The sequence below is a fragment of the Oreochromis niloticus genome, linkage group LG15 (assembly GCF_001858045.2).
Source record: "Oreochromis niloticus isolate F11D_XX linkage group LG15, O_niloticus_UMD_NMBU, whole genome shotgun sequence".
Taxonomy (NCBI): Eukaryota; Metazoa; Chordata; class Actinopteri; order Cichliformes; family Cichlidae; genus Oreochromis; species Oreochromis niloticus.
In genome coordinates this window covers 28,543,822-28,554,041 of record NC_031980.2, presented here as the reverse complement: position 1 = coordinate 28,554,041, position 10,220 = coordinate 28,543,822, and the positions used below count along the sequence as shown (strand labels likewise).

General features: G+C 40.6%; 1 protein-coding gene across 1 annotated transcript; it reads left to right on the top strand.

The window, feature by feature from the left end:
- The first annotated feature begins 390 nt into the window (after positions 1-390).
- On the top strand, positions 391-8,748 carry nus1 (NUS1 dehydrodolichyl diphosphate synthase subunit). The gene is made up of 5 exons (XM_003456018.5): positions 391-969; positions 3,639-3,770; positions 6,250-6,402; positions 7,789-7,888; positions 8,049-8,748. Exons 1-5 carry the CDS (start codon positions 558-560, stop codon positions 8,137-8,139), a joined length of 888 nt encoding a protein of 295 aa, XP_003456066.1. The 5' UTR covers positions 391-557; the 3' UTR covers positions 8,140-8,748.
- Positions 8,749-10,220: the final 1,472 nt, after the last annotated feature.

Below are 10,220 nucleotides of genomic sequence, written 5' to 3'. Positions count from 1 at the left end.
TGCAGGGGGCGTGTTCATGGTCGACTCCAAGAAATCTCTACTGTGCAGACTGGCTCTAAATAAATAGCCATCAGGGAAATGATCAATGTTGGCTTAGTTTTTGTACAATCGAAGGAACTGGAACCACGTCGTCCATACAGGCACTGAGTGAAACCGAGTGTTTAAAAAAATGAGAATTAACCATTGCAGCCACTCTCTATATTTCTGATACGTTTTTTTTTTAAATATATATAATTTCGATGCTTTCCCCTGGTTGCCCACCCGCCAACCAATCGGCATGCACAACAGCATGCCCATGCGCAGTTTGAAGCAGGCTTGGTTGGGAAACCCCTCTCTGTAGTCAAACGCATACGCAGCAGCGTCTCGCTTACTTTGTCCAATCCGAGAGCTACGTGTATCACACGCTGGGTTCGGAGTTCAGAGGTTGCCAGCCAGAAAACAAGATGGCTGCAGTCATGATGAGCCATAAGCACTGCTGAGCTTATTTAGGCGGATAATATATCAGAATAAAGTGGTCGTGTTCTTGTAGTTTATCCGGGGTTTTCCCCCTACACGAAATGCGGACACGAATGGCGCTTATGTACAGTTTGTTATGGCGGCTATTACTGATTCTCGTTCACGTCAACAGAGCGCTCTTCTCTTGGCTCCACGTCCGCATTCAGAGCTGGAAGGGCCGGCTGTGGGAGCGAGCAGCGACCGTCCTGCTGTTGCCGATATCTTTAGTTGGGTTTCCAGACTTTCAGAATAATCTGAATCATGGACCAGATGCTAATGCTAAACCGATAACTGAAAAGCGCACTGGCGGTTGCCGGTCACGGTGTCTGTCTGACGGAAAGTCCCTGAAGAAGATACCGGTCCACATCGGCCTGTTGGTTGCGGAAGAAGAGCCCAGTTATCCGGACATAGCAAATGTGGTGGTGTGGTGTATGGCTGTCGGCATATCCTATGTTAGCGTCTATGATAATCACGGTAAGCATGTTACTCCTATCAGCTGAGTTTGCTGCTTGTACTTTTATACAGTGAAGTTCATAAAATAATAGATCACAGTTTCATCAAAAATGCCTTTAAAATCTGCCTTTAAAAAAAACTATACACGTAGTTTGGTGTAGTTTGACTACAACCGATGTTTAAAAATAATGCAATGATTGGCAAATATCACTGAAGCCATATTTTATATCTTCATATCTCTCTCTTACACACACACACACACACACAGATTCTTAAGTGAAAAATAAATCATAATTCCAGTCTTAAAGAGCATTAATGCGCGTGAGCGTTAAATACTCATTCAGTATTCTTCTGACTCTTAAGTATTTTTTTTATCATTAGATGTACATTGTTTCTAATATGCATTTTAAAGATATCGTTTCCAACTTTGAGGCTTTTACTATTCTATTGTATTACATTCATTCTCTGTATAAATTTTCCCTTCAATTCGGTGTGTTCACACCGAACGCGATAGGCGCGAGCGAAAACGCCCCAAACGCCCCTAATTTGACGCGTGCACATTGGCACCTCAACGCGTGTCCAAGAAAAATCCATCGCGCTTCAAAATTGCATATTTTGACGCGCGTGAACCGGAAATGTGGGAGGAATGTGGGAGGAAGTTTTATTATGCTGTGCTTTTTCTCCGTCTGCGCGCCACTTTCGTGCGCCTTTTTCCCTCGCGGTGCAGGTGTGTATCTCCGAATGAGGGTCATAGTTATGAGTGTTTTTGTGCTGTTTTTTCTATTGGACGTGATGGTTATCAAAACCAAACATGATAAGTTTGGCAAGCGCAGGAGACACGACAAGGAGGAGATTTGTCAATCAGGCTGCAGAATGCAATGCGCATTGTTGAAAGCTATAGGGTGCAATAACAAAAATCAGCGAAATGTGACGGGTGAACAGCGGGACCACTGTATACTGTTTTATTAATAAACAAAATATATTCCTATATGACAATCACATCTACATTAATTCACTGTAAACCTTGTCCTTCTGACTGACACTCCCCTGCTGCCTCTCCGGGCTGTCCCTGGTCCTCGGGGGGGGGGGAGTTCTCCACGGTCCGCACCATATTGCCGCTAGTCTCCCGCGGGTGAGGAAGGGGTCCAGAAACCCCATGACCGCGAAGAACTTCCATCTCTTCCCCGATCCTGCTGCAGACCCACTCCTCTTCTCCTTCTCTGTCCTCTTCTCCTTATTATATGTGTCCCTGAGGCTCTTCCACTTTCTCCTGCAGATGTCCTCTGAATAAACACATTATCTTGTTAGCGGAAAGGTATTTGTACATCAGTGGGAAAATAGCGGGACAGTACGCGTCAGTACCTAGGTCAGAGCCACATCACCAGCCTCCTGATTGGTTGTCGCGGCGCGAATTGACGCCGGAGTTCAGATTTTCCAACTCGAGCGGTTGGCGCGATACGCGCATGTGCACAAAATGCAACACACAATCTGACACGCGTGGTTTTCTTCGCGAGTCAAACGCGCCCCACGCGCTACACTGACGCGCGTTTCAGGCGTTTTGGCGTTTTCGCGACGCAAATCTGCTTCCGAATTTTCGCCGGACGCGCAATCGCGTGTCATCGCGCTCTTTCCATTGACTTTACATGTAAACCTGATGCTCTGGCCGCCTCTATCGCGTTCGGTGTGAAGGCTGAAGATGCATGGAATCTTTTCATTTTCCTATTTAGCAATGCCCTGTTTAATTGTTTCCATCAAATGCAGATTAAATGTGTCTTTTTTCACCACTTCAAGTCCTAACTTTGTTTCAACATATTTTCAGGTACAGACACCATTCAAACGTTAAAACAATTGCACAGTATTTAACTATTAAACTTTTATTCATCATTCATTCAATTCTGTTTATTTGGCCGTCACGTTTTCAGTAGGAGAAACGTTTCATCACTCATCCAAGTGACTTCTTGACAGTGACAGTGACCTCAGCTCACTGCAGATTTTCACGAACCTTATAAACAGTCATTATGCAAATGTACTGTTTATAAGGTTGGGGAAACCTGCAGTGAGCTGAGACTGAAGAAGTCACTTAGATGAGTGACGAAACGTTTCTCCGAGTGAAAATGCTACGTCCAGATGAACAGAATCAACTTTTGGGATTTACATACCTGGATGATTGAGCATGCATCAATACATCAAAACTTATTTTTCAGTTCCTGTTATTATACTGCTTTTTAAGTTTATGTAGAGGTTATACTGCAGCTGAGCATTTTACCCTCAAATTGTTGAAACTATTGTCTTTTTTTCCCACATGATGCATCTCTTAAAGCTAACAGTTGGCAGTTTTCTACTCTCTCAGTTAAAGCACTTCATACAACATGCCACATTGTGTTTGTCTGATTACCAGATCACACAGACGTAAATACAGTACTTTTATCTAACTTTCACACACATGCAGATGAATGCGTTAGGGGGTTCAGTATTTTGCACATAGACTGGAGAAACCAGGTATCAATCTATTGACTTTCCAATTGGTAGACCACTCACTCTACTGACTGTTTTAAAGAAAATAGTTTCTACCAAGCCAAAAGTCATGTTTCTTCACAATTACTGTTTCTGTCTGAGGTCTACTTGGTGAAGTGAATTAACTCTGATTTTCGTCAATCTGAACTTAAATGATGTACTTTTCCTCAACCCAGGTGTTTTTCAGAAGAACAACTCTCGTCTACTCGAGGAGATAAAAAGGCAGCAACAGGATCTGATGGGTGTTGATGGCTCTATGCATAGTGTGGAGTTCCTGAGCAGTGGTAGTGACCAACACCAGCACAATGGTAAGAACCTGGCATGATATCTTTGATTTAAGTTCGTACAATTACAGACTCTTACGTACTTGGAAGCTTTACCAATAAGAACATGTAAACTTGTAATACCAACATTTTGATTAGTAACTGTAATTGTTAATAGTTAATTGTATATTTATTTTCAGTAAATTCCAGGTCAATGGTTTTCTTGTAATTTAATTCTGTGACTCTGTTACATATAAGTAGTTAATTTCCAAAATTTCTGTATCCACTTGCTGGAAGTGCCCACAACCTGATTTTCATTTTCTGTATTGTTCTTCATTAGATTAGATGGAATCCACTTATAAAAATTCAGACCCTTACACCCTTAGACCCTTTAACCTAGGACAGCCCCTTTGCCCTGGGGGCAAAGGGGTTAAACTGCAGTTTGACATCAATTCTTTGATGCAAATATCGACATGTGGGGTATCCAGAGAAACCTCTGAATCTCAGCTAAATGCTCATTTAAACCATTTCTACGACCACCAAACACAGGGATGATTAAATGAGCAGTTACGTAATTGCGCAAAAACACACACCTGAGCCACTAACTCTCCTGACTTCATGTAACAACAAAAGGTATAGCTAGTTTGCAAGCAGAGATCTCACAGGTTCTAAAACTGCAAGTTCCACCACGCTCCGACCAAAATTCACTGAACCAGCAGCAAAAGAAGACCAAAAAAAGCACACCATATCCGCTAAAACAGAAATCAGCTTGCCTCCAGTTCCCTCCGTTGTTCTCCATCAATAGCCGCTGTAGCTACTGATAATGGCAGCGCTAACAAGAAGCATCAGAGCCACTTCCGTCAACAATCACCATTTTCTGCCCAGTTACAGACACGTGACTGGATTACTCTGTGTGTTAGGGTCACGTGAGGTTTTCACCTTGAAACTTCTGATTAGTGAAACTCACGTGAACACAGCCTGGGGAGTCTATTGGCTCAAATGATTAAAAAGAGGTGTCAATCATGCAAATCGGCCAATAGAAGCTAAAATTACAGCCCCTCAGAATTTAAAGCACCAGCGTGCATTTAAACTGACTATGGCGCAGTGCATGGTTTTAATGGGCTTGCTGCACAACGCCCGGACATTTATTTATTAAAAGTGCAGTAATCATTCACTGTTTCACTTTTGAAGCATAAATCTTTGCACAGATGATGTTTATATGTTGATTACTTTTCTGGGTTAAAATGTGAACTAAAGCATATTTTTAAAAAGGTTTTAAAAAAAACCTATCAGCAACTTTTTCTGTGTTCCAGCCTCAGTAACCTTGATACAGTAACATCTGCTGTAATATTTACACCTCTGATGAAACCTCACAAGTGTTAGCTTTATTCTGGTACCAAGATTGTTTACACAGAGTTTGTAATTGCAGAGAATTTGATTTCATTCATTTTGGGGCAGGAAGCTCAGAAAGCTCTTTGGGGCTTAGCAGGTTTTAAACACTTTTTCAAGGTCACCTTCTAACACCTCTCTAGTTATATCTCTTGGCCTCTGCAATGGCTGAATTTCCTCCAGTGTCTTCAAGTAGTAACTCAACTTAAATCCAAATCCTTAAATTCCTGCAGTGGACAAAACTGCAAGGATCCTTGTTTGGCGAGTAAACGACGTTGCACAAAGAGCATGTTGCAGAAATTTGACACAAAGTTCAGAATTTTCGAAATTCAAACTTTTCATGTAATTTATGTACAGGCTGAACTTTTTGTCCTCATGCAGTGTGAAAACAAATGAAGTCAATGTTAAGCCACAATAAGCTGGTCCTGAAGTTTCGAATTAATAAAATAAAATAATGGAAATTCTGGGTTCATCAGATTCTCTACAGATGGTAGCAGCAGGTAAAATTTAATGGGGCAGTTTCAGCTGTTCTTGGTAAAGTTGCTATCACATCTGAGGAAGAGAAATAATTTCAGAGACCCCGTTGACCCAGTCATGTTTTGAGCTACGAGTCCACTTGTTCGTCTGGCTGGTCAGAGCTTTTTATTCAGACTTGGATTGGTAATAAATGCCAGAAATTACATGGTCGGCGTGAACGGCTGCATTAAGAATAGGTGAGTCAGAAAGTGTCAGTTCATTTCATCGTAGTATTTATCCACATATTTTAATTTTTGTTAAGTTGTTCCTTTTGGAAAAAAAATTGACAAAAATTATTAGTCAACGAAATGAACACGCATGGTAACATAAATAAATAATTTCATTAATTGGCTTGTTCCACTGAGGTAATGTCTGACCGAATCATTATATTGACCCAGCAGTTTCTCAGTTTACCCAACAATACTTTTCCCAGGTGTGATCCTAAAATCCCTAAATCCATACTTCACCAGTGTGCTCCAGTAGTCTACATCAGGTGTGTTAGTGAGGTTACATTATTAAAAAAAATATTTATTTACAAAGTTGAAAATTTGGCTGTGCAGAAGAATACCATTTGTAGTCATATTTAATTTTATGTGTTTTTATGTGTTCTTTGTTGCAGTTGTGTCCTGCAGGCCCACAGTGAGGGTGTTGTCTCCTGACGATGGGAAGCAGAGCATTGTCCATGTAGCACAGCAGCTCTGCCGCTCTGTGGAAAACAAGGAAAGGAGCTTCAAAGACATTAATGTTTCCATGCTGGACCTGCTTCTCAGAGGTAACACTTTCTGCCTGTGTGCATGTGTAAAGATACTTTGATTTTTTTCAGAACACACTTGAGAGATCGTTGCTCACCTACTTGCGAACACCTTGGTAGCCCTCAATAAAGCTAGAGAGGGTTACTGAAGCTGTGTGTGCTTATTTAGAAAGAGTCTTAGAAATCTTCTTTTCCCTAATCATTAGAAGTGTCTCATGGAGTTCATTAACTCATTACTGCTGAAAGCAAAATTATTTCAAGATCCAATGGATGTGCGTGCCTTGTGTTTTAAAAGTAATTAAGACGTGTCTTAATTACTGAACATTTCTTAATTGCTTGAAGTATTTTATCCTGTCTTTATCCACTCACTCCCAGCTGGTTACACAGAGGGCCGCCCCTCCCTGGCCTGGTTCTGCTGGAGGTTTCTTAATGTTAAAAATGTTTTTTTTCATTCCCACTGTTGCCAAAGCGCTTGCTCATTTGGGGGTTATATGATTGTTGGCGTTTTCGGTTTTCTTTGCATCATTGTAGGGTCTACCTCACAATATAAGAGCCATTAAGCAACTGTTGTTGTGATTTGGTGCTGTATAAATAAAACTGAATAGAATTTAGTCATTAGTGGACAGCTTAAAGAGGGAGAGTAACCTCCAGAGGATCCAGGTTAGATGGGCCATGTCATGGGATTGTACTTTTACATGCAAGAGATGAACATGACACTGAAGTGCTGTAAAATGTTTCCTCTGGGCATTTTTCCCCACTGTTGAACCTCTTGGGTTAAGCACTAGGAAAAGTGTTGTATGAATACGTCCAAAAAATACTAAAGGGGGAAAAGTGAATGTGTGCCATGTAATATATGAGTGTTAGAAAGAACATACCACAGATGTAGCAGTCAAAATGTCTTTTTGTTATTTGACACAAAAGAATATCCAAAAACCATTAAGCTATTTTAAGAAATAAATAATCTTGTAACAGAAGTATTAAACAAGATATTGTCAGAGTAGAATTCCAGCCCAGTGGTTAGGCTTCTGTATTTAAATGGACTCTATCCAATGCCACATAGTTCAGCCAGTTGGAGACAAATAAATGCAAAACAAACAACCTCTACAAAATCCAACAATTTCACTAAAATAATGACTCAAGTTTTCTAAAAGTCCAGGGATTGGACACATTTATGGCACCAAAAATGACCATTAATGTGGAGAAGTGTATTGTCCAGTCAGAGTCGATGTGTATTACCTAAATTTTCTTGAACCTGTGTGGCTGTGGATCTCGAGTGACATGAGTACTGCTAAATGGGAGCCACTCTCAACATTCAGTTCATTCTATAGTCAGAACATGCAGATTCTCAGTAAATAGGAGAAAAAGGTTGTCTTCATAACATGTTTCCTTTCTTTGTGCTTGTTTCAGAGTCAAAAAATATTCCAGACCCTGAGTTGGTGGTGAAGTTTGGTCCTGTAAACAGCACACTGGGCTTCCTCCCCTGGCACATCAGGCTCACAGAGTTCATGTAAGCTTCTTTAGGTCTCAGAATTTGCATGTTTAGATGGACCACTTTTAATAATGACAATAAATTATGAAAGTTTGTTTGAATTTTGAAATTAATGTCATTAACTGAATTCACTTTGAGGCGCACTGTGTTCAATGTGTAACCTGCTCTGTGCCCTCAGCTCCCTGCCATCCCACAGAAATGTCTCGTATGAGGACTTGTTGGGTGCCCTGCAGCGGTATGGGGCTTGTCAGCAGCGGCTTGGACAGTGAGTCAGAATGAGATTATTAAATAAACAAGTGTGGGCTTTACATAGCCAGGACATCCCGGACAGGTAATGACTACCGTCCCTCATTACTCGTCGGCTCAGCTATGCCCATCTGCTGGACCTCTAATACAACAAGACAATTCAAATATATGGAAACCAGGAAACATAGCCAGCCAGTTTTCACCACCAGCTTGTCTTCTAATGAACTCACATTCCAGGACTCATGGAACATGCTCAGTAAAACAAGAAAAAATGGCACTGACGTAAGACTGTCTCCACAAACTCGGTGGTCCTAACACCCTTGTTTGTTTCATTCATTCTCCAGCTGCCATTTACTGCTGATGAAAAAATTGCCTTCACATAGACTATAAAGAAGAAACAAATCTTTGTGTGCAAGCTGCATCACAAGGAAATATAGCAGCAGTATAGGGGCATGCAGCGCAGGAGCTGAACAGCAGAGTGGCTAATGTGTAAATATGAGAAATTCCTGTAGCTCTGTTTGTCTCTGTGGCCTCCAGCTTGCAGTCATGTTCATGTGTAGTGTTGTTTCATGCACATACAGACGGTTGTTCAACATTTTTTTGGTCTGAAATAAAGAAATGCACTGTGTGTATTTGAGTGTGTGTTTGTGTCTGTTAACACTCTTAGAGAAAAAAATAAAGCTCCTTTTATGACAGAATGAACTCTTCCTATTATGATTTAACCTCGATTCGCTCTGTGCTTGGACACGACTCAGTTCTTTATATTTTGCTTCAGTGCAGCGAGACTTGTTTGTCATTTTTAAGGTGGTCTTAAGTAATAGTTTGTGTCTGAAGTTTTTCTTTGGACATTGGTCTGAAAATGGTCAGGTACAATGTTGGGGTTTTTTTGTTGTTGTTTAAAGTCATTTAGCATAGACCATTGAATCGAGCATAAACCCAGCTATGAAAAATGCCAAAGGTGAAATTCTGATGGGCATCAAATAGTATTTTTGCATCAAAAAAGCTTTTAACTGAAAATGGCATATTAGCATTCTTTGCATTTTAGTTTTATTATTTCACCAAATCACAACAGTCATCTCAAGGCGCTTATTGCCATGTCCTTAAGATATAGAAACAGAAAAATCTACAAGGAATTGACACGACACATATGTTTTCGAATCCTCGTGAAATGGTCGCTGCCAAGAAGCCATTCTTAAGGAAGCTGAGCTATGCCAAACTACACAATTTTCTTCTCAGACCAATCATCAAAGAATCCTGGAGGAGTGGCTTGGACTGGCTCGTCAATGAATACTTCACAGTCAATCTGGACATCATAGACACCTGCTATTTCATTATTTCTCATCACAGTAATTTTACTTCATAAAACTTGATAATGAATGCAACATTTTAACCTCACTCATAATCAGTGTTGGGCATTACTTGAAAATAGTAATTACTTCTCTGAGAAAGTAATCCCATTACTTAAAAAAGTAATCAGATTATTCATTACTGCCCATCTCTGTTCATAATACACTAAAACCCTTAGTAACTCTCTAGGGTTGCATTCAGTATAGAAACAGCTTTAGTGAAGGTTACAAATGATCTTGTGGACTCATCTCTGCTTGTCCTGCAAGACCTCTGTGCAGTGATGATACTGTTGATCACATTTTATTACAGCGATTAGCGCATGCTGTAGGCATTAAAAGGTACCGGGCTGCACTTGTTTGAATCATTTAATAGACTCTAATTTGATCACGGAAATGGAGAGTCGTCTTCACACACTAAGGCTAATTATGGAATTCCACAGGATCCCATGTCAGGACCAATTCAATTTACATTATACACGCTTACCTTATTAGAAGGCATATTTTCATTACTATGCTGATAAAAAGCTCTATCTGTCCACAAAGACAGATGACACACACCAATAAGTTTTTAATGAATCTTAAAAAGATTTATGCAGTTGGAGGTCATCAAATTAGAGGTCAGCTTCTGGATGATCTCTAATTTTCTACTTCTAAAATCAGAAGTAGAAACAGCGTCGTTGCTTTTGTATTACCTGCGAAGTGCATCGCAACCTGTGCACTGCTGCCCGCGGGACGGAGACCAGTAGCTCCGCAGCTTC